The 18,926-nt window shown below is 40.9% G+C and overlaps 1 protein-coding gene across 3 annotated transcripts in view; it reads right to left on the reverse strand.

Moving 5' to 3' along the window:
- The window catches only part of LOC134311353 (calcium-independent phospholipase A2-gamma-like), a 39,586-nt gene extending 22,531 nt beyond the window's left edge, over positions 1 to 17,055 (reverse strand). For 2 of the 3 annotated variants that reach the window (XM_062992994.1, XM_062993002.1), the window contains exons 1-8: positions 16,974 to 17,055; positions 13,649 to 14,906; positions 10,788 to 10,937; positions 9,637 to 9,788; positions 9,425 to 9,519; positions 1,573 to 1,744; positions 863 to 920; positions 580 to 774 (exon numbers count right to left, since the gene is read on the reverse strand). In XM_062992994.1, the coding sequence (XP_062849064.1) occupies positions 580 to 774; positions 863 to 920; positions 1,573 to 1,744; positions 9,425 to 9,519; positions 9,637 to 9,788; positions 10,788 to 10,937; positions 13,649 to 14,851 (2,025 nt within the window). In that variant the 5' untranslated portion in view covers positions 14,852 to 14,906; positions 16,974 to 17,055. Of the gene's footprint in view, positions 1 to 308; positions 442 to 579; positions 775 to 862; positions 921 to 1,572; positions 1,745 to 9,424; positions 9,520 to 9,636; positions 9,789 to 10,787; positions 10,938 to 13,648; positions 14,907 to 16,973 lie in introns of those variants that run through there. The other variant, XM_062993011.1, reaches the window with a different exon arrangement.
- Between the last annotated feature and the right edge of the window lie 1,871 nt (positions 17,056 to 18,926).

Raw genomic sequence — 18,926 nt, forward strand, 5'->3', positions numbered from 1 at the left:
TGGTACTGGTACTAAGAGTGAATTGATATGTGTCCCCCCACGATGGCTAGGTTCACATAATGCCATTCCCCTTTCTGTTTTTGTGAGCCCAGTCTGGGATTCAAATCCCCAGTGCTCAGGCACTGCTGTTATCCCTTTACTACTAAACTATTAAGGCCAGTAGTACAAATGGAATACATGATATTAAGCACATTGTAAAAGAGACACCTAGGAAAACTGAAAAAACAACACCCATTTAGAACAAACTTTTAATTTATAACAATGAAACTTTTTTTTTTTTAATCGGATGGTTCATCTAAGAATGACCTTCAGTTCTGAATGATTAGAAAAATGAACTGCTGTGTGGGTTCCCACATCAAAATGCCCTCACTCCAGAATAGAGCGCAGTTGAGATCAAAATCTGGACAACCAATTGTTTAGTATCAACTTGACTCCAAAGTACTGCAGAGATAGAAACCCTTTTTATTACAAGACTGACTTCATTTTGTTTTGGAGACCTATTTACACACAACACGATTTAAGGTTGTTTTGTGCCCGCTTACTCTTGTCAGGAAGAATGTGTGAGACATTTGATCCTACCTGATGTAAGTCAGTGCCCAGTGCAAACTCCTGGAAATAGCCAGGAGCAGCTGAGGAAGCTCTGATCGCTTCCCAGAGCTTGTGCTGGCAGCTGCCTCTGTAGTGGGAGCGCACGCCTACCGGCAAGTTGTAGTTTCTGAATACATATGCTTTCAGTGGTGTGCCCCTGTTAACCACTGTGCTCACTGCTGCCACCTGATAGAGGTAAGATAAAATGGATTTTAGGTTCTGTTGCAGTTGCTATGCATAAATCTGAAACAGAAAACTCATCTCATGCACTAACCTTTGGACAATCAGGATTTCTTGACGTTTCAATTAGAAGGTCAGAGCCCATTTTTTCCCTGTGAGCAAAATAAGAACAAACATTAGAACAAATGCATTCAGAAATACAGCCGTTGCTGATGAATATGAAATATTAAATAAAGCTCATTTAAAATATTTATTCTATTTAATGATTATGTAATGGTTAACTACTATATTTGGAATATTCACCATGGTTAAAAATACTCTACCTCAACAATTAATGTAGATTTCATTTTCCCCCTTTTTCTCCTAATCCACTGCTGGGGACCCCGATGGCGTCTAAGGAGGGTGTATATTTGCCTAACACACACTCCCTCTAATGTATGCACAGTCCACCAATCCCTTCTTATTCTCCCATACTTGGGTGGATTTGTGCCTGAGGTCGGCTTCCTGTACGGAGAGCCACAACCCGATCTCTGCGCTTCTTCACTTTCTGTACAGGCGCCCCTGGGCAACTAAAGTCCTTACACAGCATCTTTTCCCACCCAGCTGACTGGAGGCCAATTTTGTCTGGCATTAGCCAATTGTGCCTGCTAGAGGGCTCCCAGTCGACCGGTAGCAGAGCCGAGATTTGAACCCGGGAACTTAGAATCTCGGCGCTGGTGTGTAGATAAATCTATATAAATGTCGATTTATGTAGAACTACACTGCAGTGTAAAACTAATAATATAATGTAAAACATGCCCTTACTTCAAAACTTTCTCCCAGATCTCGCTGTCATAGAAGGCATGACTCCAGCCCATTTTCACAGTACCCACGATGACATTCCGCCTGAAGACATCAGAGCCTAGCTTCCTGTAGAGCTCCTCACACTCATTCAGAGGAATATGAAACACACCCAGCATGAATCCTAATATGGCCCCTTTAGAGAAGCAAACACAGCCATCAGTGTGCAAACAGCAAATATTTTTTATCCACCGCTTAATCCTGGTCAGAGTGGCTATAGGTCTGGTTCTACTGGAAAACAGTTGGTGTTCCTATGCAGTTCTGGCCTTACCTGTCCTCAAATTAGGTTAAAAGTAGTGAAAAAAATATTACGTCAAATGAGTTTAATTGCATTGCATAGGCCTCTGTCAGTGATGATGCTTAAGTCCTGAAAGCACTCTCAATTTTATACAAACGTCTTCATAAAAATATTTTAAAATAGTTTTTTTTTCTGTGTCTGTGGGCGATTAGGTGACACAGTGGTCTATTACACCAGCCTACCTGGTTTGGAATCTACACAGACATGATTGTTTTTTTAGAAGGGGGGTGACCTGACATAGACTGGCTCCCTGTCCAGGGTATTCCTGGGTATTCCTGTCCAGGGTATTCCTGTCTTCCTGACCCTGACCAGGATAAAGCAGTTGATGAAATGAAATGAACCTGTATGTGCCTATCAAGCAGTGCTAGAAAATTAAACAAACTATGTTCCTCTTTTGAACCGGGAACTTATCTGGTGACCAGCTACCACTCAGAAGCTCTATGCCAGAACATTAGGTCTACGCCCCTCTCAATGACCTACGCACACCATGAGCATTGGAGCTTTGCCAGCATGGTTTACTGTGCAAAAAAAATCCTACATATGTCACTTTGACAGCATCCACCATTCTAGAAATGCAGAAGTGGAGTACCAAAATTAAGGTGAGTACAAGAAAATACAGATTTTTATGTGGTTAGAGCATTACTTGCTAATTCAATTCAGAGAACCAGACGAAGACTGAAGGGTGGTCTGGAAAAAAACCCCCAATAAGCTAAATAATGGTAAAACGCTCCTCCAGGTGGTCATAAGGAGCATTGCAATTAAGGTATTGACTGTCACAGCAAATAGAATAATAGGATAATGATAACGTAGGGTAGATGAAAGCCTTTGTTTGTCAAATGTACTTATACATGTGCAAAGAACAATAACATTCTTTATTCAGGGGCAGCCACTGTTCTAACCACTTGGCTACCACTGTCGCTATATACAAAATAATGCTATAATGCTGTTCAAAATAATGCACTAGAGTATATACAGTATATATATATATTAGGGCTGTCGAAGTTAACGCGATAATAACACATTAACGCGATCTCAATTTAACGCGATTTAAAAAAAATAGTGCCGTTAACGCGAATTCTAGTTCATGTTGAGACTTGACTGGTAGAACCAACGTTTTAATGTCGGACTTGCCACCGTTGTTCATTTGCGGTTTGTTAAAATAATATAACTGAGCGTCGTAGGGATGCACTTGCATAATAAAGAAATAAATACACGGTATATTCACAAGTTGTCGGGAGCAAAACACTTTATTAACTTAATCTGTTACGGCACTGAATACCAGGAGTCAAGCACGCTAGTCCATGAACTATGGAAGCCCCAAAGGGTCAAAACACACTCACTTCGTGTAGAAACGTCCATCAAACCATTGTCACGATACAAGCACAGAAAAGTCTGTTACAATAACTACGCCTTATCCCACCTAAAGCACCGCTGATCTACAATGTTTGCTGATGGAGAAATTCTAACCTACAATCTGACATTTATACGAAGTCAAGGGTCTCTGCTGGATAGTATTACTGCCTAGTATGTGAGTGAATAAAACTCCCTTACAGTTTTCTCTTGTCCCAGCAGTTTTTAACATAAGTACATTTAGCATAAAATGTATTCACCATTTTAATTGTAACATTTCACTTAAAAATCCTTGTTTTCTATAACATTTACAGATTTTATTTAATGCGATTAATCGCGATTAACTATATGAAATTCTGAGATTAATTGCGATTAAAAAATTTAATCGTTTGACAGCCCTAATATATATATACAGTGTATCACAAAAGTAAGTACACCCCTCACATTTCTGCAGATATTTAAGTATATCTTTTCATGGGACAACACTGACAAAATGACACTTTGACACAATGAAAAGTAGTCTGTGTGCAGCTTATATAACAGTGTAAATTTATTCTTCCCTCAAAATAACTCAATATACAGCCATTAATGTCTAAACCACCGGCAACAAAAGTGAGTACACCCCTAAGAGACTACACCCCTAAATGTCCAAATTGAGCACTGCTTGTCATTTTCCCTCCAAAATGTCATGTGATTTGTTAGTGTTACTAGGTCTCAGGTGTGCATAGGGAGCAGGTGTGTTCAATTTAGTAGTACAGCTTTCACACTCTCTCATACTGGTCACTGAAAGTTCCAACATGGCACCTCATGGCAAAGAACTCTCTGAGGATCTTAAAAGACGAATTGTTGCGCTACATGAAGATGGCCAAGGCTACAAGAAGATTGCCAACACCCTGAAACTGAGCTGCAGCACAGTGGCCAAGATCATCCAGCATTTTAAAAGAGCAGAGTCCACTCAGAACAGACCTCGCGTTGGTCGTCCAAAGAAGCTGAGTGCACGTGCTCAGCGTCACATCCAACTGCTGTCTTTGAAAGATAGGCGCAGGAGTGCTGTCAGCATTGCTGCAGAGATTGAAAAGGTGGGGGGTCAGCCTGTCAGTGCTCAGACCATACGCCGCACACTACATCAAATTGGTCTGCATGGCTGTCACCCCAGAAGGAAGCCTCTTCTGAAGTCTCTACACAAGAAAGTCCGCAAACAGTTTGCTGAAGACATGTCAACAAAGGACATGGATTACTGGAACCATGTCCTATGGTCTGATGAGACCAAGATTAATTTGTTTGGTTCAGATGGTCTCAAGCATGTGTGGCGGCAATCAGGTGAGGAGTACAAAGATAAGTGTGTCATGCCTACAGTCAAGCATGGTGGTGGGAATGCCATGGTCTAAAGCTGCATGAGTGCAGCAGGTGTTGGGGAGTTACATTTCATTGAGGGACACATGAACTCCAATATGTACTGTGAAATACTGAAGCAGAGCATGATCCCCTCCCTCCGGAAACTGGGTCGCAGGGCAGTGTTCCAGCATGATAATGACCCCAAACACACCTCTAAGACGACCACTGCTTTATTGAAGAGGCTGAGGGTAAAGGTGATGGACTGGCCAAGCATGTCTCCAGACCTAAACCCAATAGAACATCTTTGGGGCATCCTCAAGCGGAAGGTGGAGGAGCGTAAAGTCTCGAATATCCGCCAGCTCCGTGATGTCGTCATGGAGGAGTGGAAAAGCATTCCAGTGGCAACCTGTGAAGCTCTGGTAAACTCCATGCCCAGGAGAGTTAAGGCAGTTCTGGGAAATAATGGTGGCCACACAAAATATTGACACTTCAGGAACTTTCACTAAGGGGTGTACTCACTTTTGTTGCCGGTGGTTTAGACATTAATGGCTGTATATTGAGTTATTTTGAGGGAAGAATAAATTTACACTGTTATATAAGCTGCACACAGACTACTTTTCATTGTGTCAAAGTGTCATTTTGTCAGTGTTGTCCCATGAAAAGATATACTTAAATATCTGCAGAAATGTGAAGGGTGTACTCACTTTTGTGATACACTGTATATATATATATATATATTAGGGCTGTCGAAGTTAACGCGATAATAACGCATTAACGCAATCTCAATTTAACGCGATTAAGATAAATAGTGCCATTAACGCAAATTCTAGTTCATGTTGAGACTTGACTGGTAGAACAAACGTTTTAATGTCGGACATGTCACCGTTTTTCATTTGCGGTTTGTTAACAAAATGTAAAAGAGCGTCGTAGCATCTGCACTTGCATAATAAAGAAATAAATACACGCTATATTCACAAGTTGTCGGGAGCAGAACACTTTATTAACTTATTCTGTTACGGTAAAGAATACCGGACAGCTGAGTCAAGCACGTTGTCCATGAACTATGGAAGCCCCAAAGGGTCAAAACACACTCACTTCGTGTAGAAACGTCCATCAAACCATTGGATAGTATTACTACCTAGTATGTGAGTGAATAAAACTCCCTTACAGTTTTCTCTTGTCCCAGCAGTTTTTAACAGAAGTACATTTAGCATAAAATGTGTTCACCATTTTAATTGTAACATTTCACTTAAAAATCCTTGTTTTCTATAACATTTACACAGATTTTTTTTTATGCGATTAATCGCGATTAACTATATGAAATTCTGAGATTAATCGCGATTAAAAATTTTAATCGTTTGACAGCCCTAATATATATATATATATATATATATATATATATATATATATATATATATATACAGTGTATCACAAAAGTGAGTACACCCCTCACATTTCTGCAAATATTTCATTATATCTTTTCATGGGACAACACTATAGACATGAAACTTGGATATAACTTAGAATAGTCAGTGTACAGCTTGTATAGCAGTGTAGATTTACTGTCTTCTGAAAATAACTCAACACACAGCCATTAATGTCTAAATAGCTGGCAACATAAGTGAGTACACCCCACAGTGAACATGTCCAAATTGTGCCCAAATGTGTCGTTGTCCCTCCCTGGTGTCATGTGTCAAGGTCCCAGGTGTAAATGGGGAGCAGGGCTGTTAAATTTGGTGTTTTGGGTACAATTCTCTCATACTGGCCACTGGATATTCAACATGGCACCTCATGGCAAAGAACTCTCTGAGGATGTGAGAAATAGAATTGTTGCTCTCCACAAAGATGGCCTGGGCTATAAGAAGATTGCTAACACCCTGAAACTGAGCTACAGCATGGTGGCCAAGGTCATACAGCGCTTTTCCAGGACAGGTTCCACTCGGAACAGGCTTCGCCAGGGTCGACCAAAGAAGTTGAGTCCACGTGTTCGGCGTCATATCCAGAGGTTGGCTTTAAAAAATAGACACATGAGTGCTGCCAGCATTGCTGCAGAGGTTGAACACGTGGGAGGTCAGCCTGTCAGTGCTCAGACCATACGCCGCACACTGCATCAACTCGGTCTGCATGGTCGTCATCCCAGAAGGAAGCTGACGCACAAGAAAGCCAGCAAACAGTTTGCTGAAGACAAGCAGTCCAAGAACATGGATTACTGGACTGCCCTGTGGTCTGACGAGACCAAGATAAACTTGTTTGGCTCAGATGGTGTCCAGCATGTGTGGCGGCGCCCTGGTGAGAAGTACCAAGACAACTGTATCTTGCCTACAGTCAAGCATGGTGGTGGTAGCATCATGGTCTTGGGCTGCATGAGTGTTGCTGGCACTGGGGAGCTGCAGTTCATTGAGGGAAACATGAATTCCAACATGTACTGTGACATTCTGAAACAGAGCATGATCCCCTCCCTTCGAAAACTGGGCCTCATGGCAGTTTTCCAACAGGATAACGACCCCAAACACAACCTCCAAGATGACAACTGCCTTGCTGAGGAAGCTGAAGGTAAAGGTGATGGACTAAACCCAATTGAGCACCTGTGGCGCATCCTCAAGTGGAAGGTGGAGGAGTTTAAGGTGTCTAACATCCACCAGCTCCGTGATGTCATCACGGAGGAGTGGAAGAGGATTCCAGTAGCAACCTGTGCAGCTCTGGTGAATTCCATGCCCAGGAGGGTTAAGGCAGTGATAATAATGGTGGTCACACAAAATATTGACACTTTAGGCTCAATTTGGACATGTTCACTGTGGGGTGTACTCACTTATGTTGCCAGCTATTTAGACATTAATGGCTGTGTGTTGAGTTATTTTCAGAAGACAGTAAATCTACACTGCTATACAAGCTGTACACTGACTACTCTTAGTTATATCCAAGTTTCATGTCTATAGTGTTGTCCCATGAAAAGATATAATGAAATATTTGCAGAAATGTGAGGGGTGTACTCACTTTCGTGATACACTGTATATATATATATATATATATATATATATATATTTACAGTATATGTATATATATACACTCTAGTGCATTATATATATACAGTGTATCACAAAAGTGAGTACACCCCTCACATTTCTGCAGATATTTAAGTATATCTTTTCATGGGACAACACTGACAAAATGACACTTTGACACAATGAAAAGTAGTCTGTGTGCAGCTTATATAACAGTGTAAATTTATTCTTCCCTCAAAATAACTCAATATACAGCCATTAATGTCTAAACCACCAGCAACAAAAGTGAGTACACCCCTAAGAGACTACACCCCTAAATGTCCAAATTGAGCACTGCTTGTCATTTTCCCTCCAAAATGTCATGTGATTTGTTAGTGTTACTAGGTCTCAAGTGTGCATAGGGAGCAGGTGTGTTCAATTTAGTAGTACAGCTCTCACACTCTCTCATACTGGTCACTGAAATTTCCAACATGGCACCTCATGGCAAAGAACTCTCTGAGGATCTTAAAAGACGAATTGTTGCGCTACATGAAGATGGCCAAGGCTACAAGAAGATTGCCAACACCCTGAAACTGAGCTGCAGCACAGTGGCCAAGATCATCCAGCGTTTTAAAAGAGCAGGGTCCACTCAGAACAGACCTCGCGTTGGTCGTCCAAAGAAGCTGAGTGCACGTGCTCAGCGTCACATGCAACTGCTGTCTTTGAAAGATAGGCGCAGGAGTGCTGTCAGCATTGCTGCAGAGATTGAAAAGGTGGGGGGTCAGCCTGTCAGTGCTCAGACCATACGCCGCACACTACATCAAATTGGTCTGCATGGCTGTCACCCCAGAAGGAAGCCTCTTCTGAAGTCTCTACACAAGAAAGCCCACAAACAGTTTGCTGAAGACATGTCAACAAAGGACATGGATTACTGGAACCATGTCCTATGGTCTGATGAGACCAAGATTAATTTGTTTGGTTCAGATGGTCTCAAGCATGTGTGGCGGCAATCAGGTGAGGAGTACAAAGATAAGTGTGTCATGCCTACAGTCAAGCATGGTGGTGGGAATGCCATGGTCTGGGGCTGCATGAGTGCAGCAGGTGTTGGGGAGTTACATTTCATTGAGGGACACATGAACTCCAATATGTACTGTGAAATACTGAAGCAGAGCATGATCCCCTCCCTCCGGAAACTGGTTCGCAGGGCAGTGTTCCAGCATGATAATGACCCCAAACACACCTCTAAGACGACCACTGCTTTATTGAAGAGGCTGAGGGTAAAGGTGATGGACTGGCCAAGCATGTCTCCAGACCTAAACCCAATAGAACATCTTTGGGGCATCCTCAAGCGGAAGGTGGAGGAGCGCAAAGTCTCGAATATCCGCCAGCTCCGTGATGTCGTCATGGAGGAGTGGAAAAGCATTCCAGTGGCAACCTGTGAAGCTCTGGTAAACTCCATGCCCAGGAGAGTTAAGGCAGTTCTGGGAAATAATGGTGGCCACACAAAATATTGACACTTCAGGAACTTTCACTAAGGGGTGTACTCACTTTTGTTGCCGGTGGTTTAGACATTAATGGCTGTATATCGAGTTATTTTGAGGGAAGAATAAATTTACACTGTTATATAAGCTGCACACAGACTACTTTTCATTGTGTCAAAGTGTCATTTTGTCAGTGTTGTCCCATGAAAAGATATACTTAAATATCTGCAGAAATGTGAGGGGTGTACTCACTTTTGTGATACACTGTATATATATATATATATATGAGGGAGAATGTTTAGTCTTATTTTTCAGCATATTGTTCTCATTTTAATAAAGCATTTAACATTAAGAACTGAAGACTTTTGTACCTGTGCTCACTCCACAAATGTAATCAAAAAGCTGATAAATTGGTTTTCCAGACAGCTCTTCCAGCTTTTGTAAAGTCTGAAGGGCAACGAGTCCCCTAAATTTAAAAATACACAAAAACAGACAATAGCAAGGACAAAATAGTGCAAAGCAAAGCTTGGTGCTATATTGTAAATATTGTGGTTTATTCACCAGTAAGGATTAGAGATCAGACCTTGTTCCCCCACCATCGATGGTGAGTATGCGTATTCCTCTGCTCTTTACTGGGTCAGTGTAGCCCACCAGAGTGAGAGCCTCTCTGACTGCTGCCTTTAGGGATGGATCGTTGGCCTGTCGCAGGCGAAGCAGGCATGGAATCACCTTTTCCTGATCAGAAGATAGCACACATGGATGCATATTTACACTAACACAAACACAAAGGCAATACAAAGAGCAGCTCAAAACCACATCACTGCAACAAATAGCAAAAGTAGTAGCCACATGTTGATTTTGCTTTGATTTGAAAATGATCTGAAAATGAATCTTAGAAGACAATGATACTGTATGTATATGCCTGCTGAAAGGTTATTTAAATTTGTTTTTAGATTGTTGGACTTTAAAATCTTTTGTCCCAGTAAACAAAATAGCATCATGGCTGACATGCAGCACCAGAATGAAATGAAATGAGTGTTTTTTTTATTGTGTTATATTTGTATATGCAAGCAACTGCATATCAAAATACATAAAAGAATACATTAATAAAGTTGATTAGCTTAGTTGGAATGCATTTCCAATCTATTTTTCCAATCCTTCACCAAATTTCACAGTGACTGTGAGATACTGTAGCTTGTAGGCTTCTCCAGATCCCTGTTTAACCATTAGATGACAAGGTGTTGGGATAAGCTGAAAATTAGACTCTTCAAAGAAAATGACTTCACTCCAGTCCATTACTATATAATCTTTATGGTCATTAATAAACCCTATACTGGCTTTTCTTTGCTTCTCATTGCTAAATGTTTTATTTGTAGGTTTTACTACTGTGCCCTAAGTCTGTTTCAAAACATCCTCACTGGGCACTACCCCAGCAGCCAATTGCCATTCTTTTAGTAGGCCACTTGATGGCATCATGCAGTTTTTGAGTGACATTTGAATGAGTGGTCATCCTGGTTAATGGAGTCATTTTGAAACTCTGATAGTCTGTAGCTTTTGTTATCCCCAATTTCCATAATTTTGTTTTTATGAACCGCCGCTTTGTAATGTTAAGAATGGAAGCAATCTGATGCTTACGGTAGCATAAAAGTACATTCATACAGCCTGTTGTATGTGTTGTATATGTTTTAAAGTAAGTGAATGTGAACTGAACAGGGTAAAACTTAAGTGGTTTACCTTAACAGCCACTAGTCTGGTCTCAGGAAACTCTAGCAAATGATAGCTTAGCTCCTCCACCCTGCTTATATAAAGCCTCACATCTGATGCTCTGCGCAAAGCTTGGACAAGAGCTCGGGTCCGATTGTCCACGCTTACCCTCGCAATGATCTTGAAGAGGAAAGGACACAATACATTTACAATCTACTCATATATTTTAATAAATAGTAAATATTAATAAATTAAATTTGGTTACTGCCTAAATCATTTCAAATTTTCTTTGTTGCATATTTGTCACACTGAACAACAAAAAATGAAACGTTTTTAGACTAAATTAGGTACAAAACTTTAGAAGGATGAATAGGAACAAAACAGTGTTTCGTTAAACACTGAAACAAAATAATTTCTAAAAACATAAAGTTTATAAGGTTTTGTTGGATCATTTGACCTTTTTCTATTGCTTCAATGTTCAGTTTGGATGTCTGTGTGCCCACTGTAGCTTCTTTTCAACAGCGGACAAGAGTAAGAACAGGCACCTTGACTGGCCTGTGACTGCACAGCCCCATACACAGAATGGTTCTATACATTGTGTGTCGTGACATATTTACCTCATCACCAGTATTCAAATGATCTACAATTTGAGCCACAGTAACCCTGTTAATAGTCTGTCCCCAAACATCATAGCCTTCATGTCCTCTGGCATCTTGTAGCTTTTTCCTCTCTCAGACCACTGTCGGTGGGTACTCAAACCAGTTGTCTGGCTATAATGATTTGGCAAAATCACACAGGTCTTTATGTGCACTACGAGTAAACATTTATTATATCCCTGAGCCTGACATGCACAATTGTTACAAAATAGACATTGCAAGGCAATGTAAATAAAACTAACCCTATATATATATATATATATACATATATATATATATATATATATATATATATATATATATATATATATATACAGTGTATCACAAAAGTGAGTACACCCCTCACATTTCTGCAAATATTTCATTATATCTTTTCATGGGACAACACTATAGACATGAAACTTGGATATAACTTAGAGTAGTCAGTGTACAACTTGTATAGCAGTGTAGATTTACTGTCTTCTGAAAATAACTCAACACACAGCCATTAATGTCTAAATGGCTGGCAACATAAGTGAGTACACCCCACAGTGAACATGTCCAAATTGTGCCCAAAGTGTCAATATTTTGTGTGACCACCATTATTATCCAGCACTGCCTTAACCCTCCTGGGCATGGAATTCACCAGAGCTGCACAGGTTGCTACTGGAATCCTCTTCCACTCCTCCATGATGACATCACGGAGCTGGTGGATGTTAGACACCTTGAACTCCTCCACCTTCCACTTGAGGATGCGCCACAGGTGCTCAATTGGGTTTAGTCCATCACCTTTACCTTCAGCTTCCTCAGCAAGGCAGTTGTCATCTTGGAGGTTGTGTTTGGGGTCGCTATCCTGTTGGAAAACTGCCATGAGGCCCAGTTTTCGAAGGGAGGGGATCATGCTCTGTTTCAGAATGTCACAGTACATGTTGGAATTCATGTTTCCCTCAATGAACTGCAGCTTCCCAATGCCAGCAACACTCATGCAGCCCAAGACCATGATGCTACCACCACCATGCTTGACTGTAGGCAAGATACAGTTGTCTTGGTACTTCTCACCAGGGCGCCGCCACACATGCTGGACACCATCTGAGCCAAACAAGTTTATCTTGGTCTCGTCAGACCACAGGGCATTCCAGTAATCCATGTTCTTGGACTGCTTGTCTTCAGCAAACTGTTTGCGGGCTTTCTTGTGCGTCAGCTTCCTTCTGGGATGACGACCATGCAGACCGAGTTGATGCAGTGTGCGGCGTATGGTCTGAGCACTGACAGGCTGACCTCCCACGTCTTCAACCTCTGCAGCTATGCTGGCAGCACTCATGTGTCTATTTTTTAAAGCCAACCTCTGGATATGACGCCGAACACGTGGACTCAACTTCTTTGGTCGACCCTGGCGAAGCCTGTTCCGAGTGGAACCTGTCCTGGAAAACCGCTGTATGACCTTGGCCACCATGCTGTAGCTCAGTTTCAGGGTGTTAGCAATCTTCTTATAGCCCAGGCCATCTTTGTGGAGAGCAACAATTCTATTTCTCACATCCTCAGAGAGTTCTTTGCCATGAGGTGCCATGTTGAATATCCAGTGGCCAGTATGAGAGAATTGTACCCAAAACACCAGATTTAACAGCCCTGCTACCCATTTACACCTGGGACCTTGACACATGACACCAGGGAGGGACAACGACACATTTGGGCACAATTTGGACATGTTCACTGTGGGGTGTACTCACTTATGTTGCCAGCTATTTAGACATTAATGGCTGTGTGTTGAGTTATTTTCAGAAGACAGTAAATCTACACTGCTACACAAGTTGTACACTGACTACTCTAAGTTATATCCAAGTTTCATGTCTATAGTGTTGTCCCATGAAAAGATATAATGAAATATTTGCAGAAATGTGAGGGGTGTACTCACTTTTGTGATACACTGTATATATATACTGTATATATATATGTATCTCAGGCCTATCTGAAAATACAGATTTTTTACAAATAGCCTGTGAAATACACAAAAAACTTAAATCACTTAATGTATTAACACTCCTTGTGGATCTTCAGATACATAGTTTTATTTGTGTTAAATGAGTTTATGTATACTTTTTTTGACTTGTATTATTAATTTTTTTTTTTTTTCACCTGCACGAGGCGAGTTCATATGCGGATCAGCTTTGTGTACAATCTGCATATGTACCATATTTAATTTTTCTTACAATAAATAAAAGAGGTTGTTAAACGTTAGCATAAAAGGCTACTTGTTACCTTCTCTCTTTGAAGCAGTAGTCTTTTGGCCTTTTCTTCTGCTGCTTTCTGTTCTTTGTTCTCAGCTGTTTCCATCTGCTTTGAAGAGTCTTCGTTAGAAAGAGATTTCTCTGTCTCTGCTAGGGCATTTTTTTGTTCTGTCCTAAACTTGGGAACAAGTGGAGCTATGTAGTTCCCCACAAAGGCCTGAACAGTAGGTTTGTATGCCAGGTACTGTCCCAGACTTTTTTTGGGAGATGAAGGAGAACTTGACGTCTGGTCATTCTGAGACAAATTCCTGGATATGTGATTAATGTTCTGGTTAGACGGGCCATGCAAGAAAGTGGACGGCTGGTTAAAGAAGTCTTTGGTGTCTTCCTTTTTCTGTTCTGCCATAGTGAATTTGCCAAAATATGAATTCACATGATGTGCTAGGTAATTGTAGGTTTCATCTAGACTGACACTGAAAGAACCTGGGTGAAAGAGAGGAGTTGCTTGCTTGTAGGCCATTGAGCTGTCAGGTGGAGATGTCGTTCCATCTGATTTAGTCTGAGGTGCTGCAGCTTTACCACTTACTGTAGTGGTATTGTTATTCACAGACTTTTTGTTTTTTATTTCCTTTGGTTTCTGGACTGATTGGGATGGCCCAAAGGATGATTTGGTGGGACTGAGTATTGTGCTTGGCGATGACGTCCGTGATGCTGTTTGAGGTACAAGTGTAACTGTAGCTGCTGAAACAGGTCCATTCTTTTGATCTTGAATTGGTGCTGTCTTTACACTTACTTCTTCTTTCTCTGTCCTGACACCGGGCTTTAGTCGTGCTATCTTGGAGAAAATCTCTGCTTGCGTTCCACTTACAACTTTTAATAAAGACTTTAAAGTGCTTTTTAGTCGTAACATGCGATAACTCAGATCATTGGAACCACGACAGGCTGAGGTAGTAAAATTAGAAATGCTGGTGCACGGCAAAAGTTTGTGCCTAAGGAAACTAATATGGCATGGACATTGCCTCCGTGTTCTACTCTTCTGGTTGTGGAAATGCTTCCAGTAATGATGGCTGTCTCGCACTCTATAGATGACAGGCCTTTTGACAAAAAGTCTAACAGGTGGACTAGACATCTGGGGGGAAAGGAGAGTCACAAACCTCTGTCCATGTTTGTGCCACAAGTATATGCCCCTATTGAGGGACAGTAAATAGGAATCTGGAATCCATCTAAAGGTCATGCTTTCAGTTCAGTGTACATTTGTGAGACACATTCTTATACTTGCACAGAGATACCTATATTTAAAAAAAACAAAAAAACAAATTTATCAGCTTAGCAAGTCCTTTAATTCCCTGTAGGCATGATTTGTCTTTGCTATAAAAGATAGATTATTAGTATTCAATGTGTATTTTGGTATAAGTTTGGTATGTATTTAAGTTATTTTGGCTGTTGTATTTAAAGATTTTTTTGCTTTTCTACCCAAATTATCACCCAAATTAGTCGATGCCAGTTCCACTGCCATGCCACTTGATGCCGCATCTTTACAGACAGCCGTATCATGCACCAAGAAATATGCTCAACCCCTAGTGCAGGCACATCGACTAGTGAACAAAAGTAATTGCACCTTTATACCCTCCTAAAGTCAGAGAAAACATAACCTTCAGAAATAATTATTAGCTGACATCTCCTAATAATTCATCTAACAAGACCAACAAGTCAGTTAAGGCATAACTTAACTAAGGCACTTAGTTAAGTGTGTCCAAGTACAGTAGTGCCTTGTAACTCAACGTCCCCTAAACTCAAAATCTTTGAAACTCAACGCCCTTCATGAAGAAATCTGTACCCTTAAACTCAACGTTTCCCTTTAACCCTTTTTTCTAATTATTTATTTAATTTCAAATTAACAGTAACCAGTTGCTTTGTTCAGAGCTTGGCTTAAGTGGTGCAGAGAAACATCATCAGAGTGCGCATATGAGACAAATCTGCATTTGTGTGGAATAACCGTCAAATACACTCCAAAAGCGTCTACATGTATCTGTGTTTAGCTGGATTTTTCTTCTGTTTCACTTTTAAACATGTCTTATAGCTTGGGGTTCTGAAAAATAGTAAGAATCAGCTTTTTTTCGAGAGAGTCTAAAGCGCTTATTGTTAAAAAGCAGTGCAAAAGCTATTGTTCCGCTTCTCATGTGAATGTGCCTTTACTGAACAGAATACGGTATTCCAAGATCAAGCATCTCCACGGCTAAGAAGCATAAGGAAACGTTTAGTTTTTTTCCTCTGCCTTTGTCCCGTTCGGTTGCGGGGTCGGCTCTCGGCAGATCATGATCCGCATTGATTTGGCACAATTTTTACGCCGGATGCCCTTCCTGACACAACCCTCCCTATTTATCCGGGCTTGGGGCCGACACTACAATGCACTGGTTCGTGCATTTAGCGGCTAGGTGGATATAGGACAATTTAGTGTCTCCAGTTAGCCTAGCTGCATGTTTTTGGACTCTGGGAGGAAACCGGAGCACCCAGATGAAACCCACGCGGACACGGGGAGAACATCCAAACTCCGCACAGAAAGGACCCGGACCGCCCCACCCGGGGATCGAACCCAGGACCTTTTTGCTGTGAGACGACAGTGCTACCCACTAAGCCACTGTGCCGCCCCTAGAAGCATAAGGAAACAATAAAGAAGTGCAGGTCTTATTGTATTTAACTGTTTTTAATTGTATTTCAGTGTTTTTATATTATATTTGTGTTATTTTCAGTGTATAAGTGACAAAAACAACATCATTTTACACAAGCCTAAACTATATGCAGTTCCACAGGACCACGGAACACATTAACAGGTTTTCCATCCATCCTTATGGGAAAAAAAATACCTTAAAACTCGACGCCTTTTAAACTCAACGCCACTCCCAGAACCAATTGACGTTGAGTTTCTAAGTACCACTGAATGAGTTAAACCACAGTTACTTTGTTATAAAGCAAATGTGTTTCAGAGTTTCCAGAAAATAGAAGCTATTAAAATAATTTGCTACAGAGGTTGTGTTCACTACTTTTACTTCAGATGTCAACCAAAAAGTCTTGTCCCCGCAAAAAGGTGTGTCTAAACTTTGTATTTTCCCTAATTACAAAGTGTAATTTGAACTTGATACCTGATACACTTGTTGTGTTTATTAAGACACTTCAAAAAAACACCTTAGTCATTAGACTGCCTGTATATTCAGTATTATATTGTGCTAACACTAGCTAAGTAAGCTAACTGTTAAGTGTTGCTATGTAGAGCAGAATAGAGTTAGCTGAATTAGCATAAACAGTTAGCTGGTTAATGTAGACAGAGAATGATAATATGTAAATATAAAGATGCAGACCTGTACACAGCGCGCTGCTCTGTAAGCATTTCCAGCTCATTTTAACATAACACCGGCGCTCACTTCAACTACTGGAGGTGAACTGTCACTGCGCAAAAAAAACATCTAGAAAGAAAACAACCGTCACGTGATTTTCTTCAAGCACGCAATTGGCTACAGACGCCGCCTGATGCCTTCTGATGCCTCACAGTCATACGTCATGACAGTGCCTTAGTGGAGACTCCGCCCCCTAGGAGGAAAATGAAAAGCGTATAGAAAGTCCCTTACAGTTTTTGAGTTGCTAAAACACATTTCCTGAAATGTCCTCTCCTTTTCTCAAAACAGTAAACACAAATCCCAAAATGTAAGCTACATTCACAAACCCTCTGACTTATCTTGCAAAATCAAACAATCAACTATTTTATCTTTGCTCAAAACCAAACACTGCCGTCAAAATACACACAAATCCAGCCATCCAGCCAGTGCATAAACACTACACCGCAGTTATTACACACTACATGAAACATTACACAACACTGTGCTTTTATCATAGCAAAACTAAACATATTTATTCAGGAGTTCTGGAATTCTTTTTTGTATACATAAAAATATATTAACTGATGTGTTTATTTATTTATATACTACAGAACCAACAAGGAAATACAGTATATAAACTGCAATATACACTGCCTGGCCAAAAAAAAGGTCACCACCTGGATTTAACTAAGCAAATAGGTAAGAGCCTCCCATTGGATAATTACTGCATGGGTGATTATGTTTTAGCTAGCTATTTAACCCTAACTAATGCAGTGAGTAGCTTCTCATTTGTTAAACAACCATGTGGAAAGACACATCCTGTGGTCGTGGAAAAGATGTTAATCTGTTTCAGAAGGGTCAAATTATTGGCATGCATCAAGCAGAGAAAACATCTAAGGAGATTACTGAAACTACTAAAATCGGGTTAAGAACTGTCCAACGCATTATTAAAAAGTGGAAGGACAGTGGGGAAACATCATCTTCGAGGAAGGAATGTGGTCGGAAAAAAATCCTGAATGATCGTGATCGGCGATCACTTAAACGTTTGGTGAAATCAAATGGTAGAAAAACTTCAGTAGAACTCAGGGATATGTTTAATAGTGAAAGTAAGAGCATTTCCACACACACAATGCGAAAGGAACTCAAGGGATTGGGATTAAACAGCTGTGTAGCCTTAAGGTAAACCACTTGTCAGTGAGGCTAACTGGCAAAAACGACTTCAATTTGCTAGGAGGTATAAAGATTGGACTCTGGAGCAATGGAAGAAGGTCATGTGGTCTGATGAGTCCAGATTTACCCTGTTCCAGAGTGATGGGTGCATCAGGGTAAGAAGAGAGGCAGCTGTACCCATCATGCCTAGTGCCTACCGTACAAACCTGTGGAGGTAGTGCTATGATCTGGGGTTGCTGCAGTCGGTCAGGTCTAGGTTCAGCAAAGTTATGTGCCCAAAGAATGAGGTAAGCTGACTACCTGAATATACTGAACGACCAGGTTATTCCATCAATGGATTTTTTCTTCCCTGATGGCACGGGCATATTCCAAGATGACAATGCCATGATTCATCAGGCTCAAACTGTGAAAGAGTGGTTCAGGGAGCATGATACATCATTTTCACACATGGATTGGCCACCACAGTCCAGATCTGAACCCCATTGAGAATCTTTGGGATGTGCTGGAGAAGACTTTGCGCAGTGGTCCAAATCTCCCATCATCAATACTAGATCTTGGGGAAAAATGTATGCAACTCTGGACAGAAATAAATGTTGTGACATTGCAGAAGCTTGTGGAAACGATGCCACAGCGAATGCGTGCCGTAATCAAAGCTAAAGGCGGTCCAACCAAATATTAGAGTGTGTGACCTTTTCTTTGGCCAGGCAGTGTATTTATTTATTGTATATACAGTTTGCAATGTCAATCATTTATTCTGCCTCAGGATCA

This window comes from Trichomycterus rosablanca, chromosome 1, assembly GCF_030014385.1.
Source record: "Trichomycterus rosablanca isolate fTriRos1 chromosome 1, fTriRos1.hap1, whole genome shotgun sequence".
Lineage (NCBI taxonomy): Eukaryota > Metazoa > Chordata > Actinopteri > Siluriformes > Trichomycteridae > Trichomycterus > Trichomycterus rosablanca.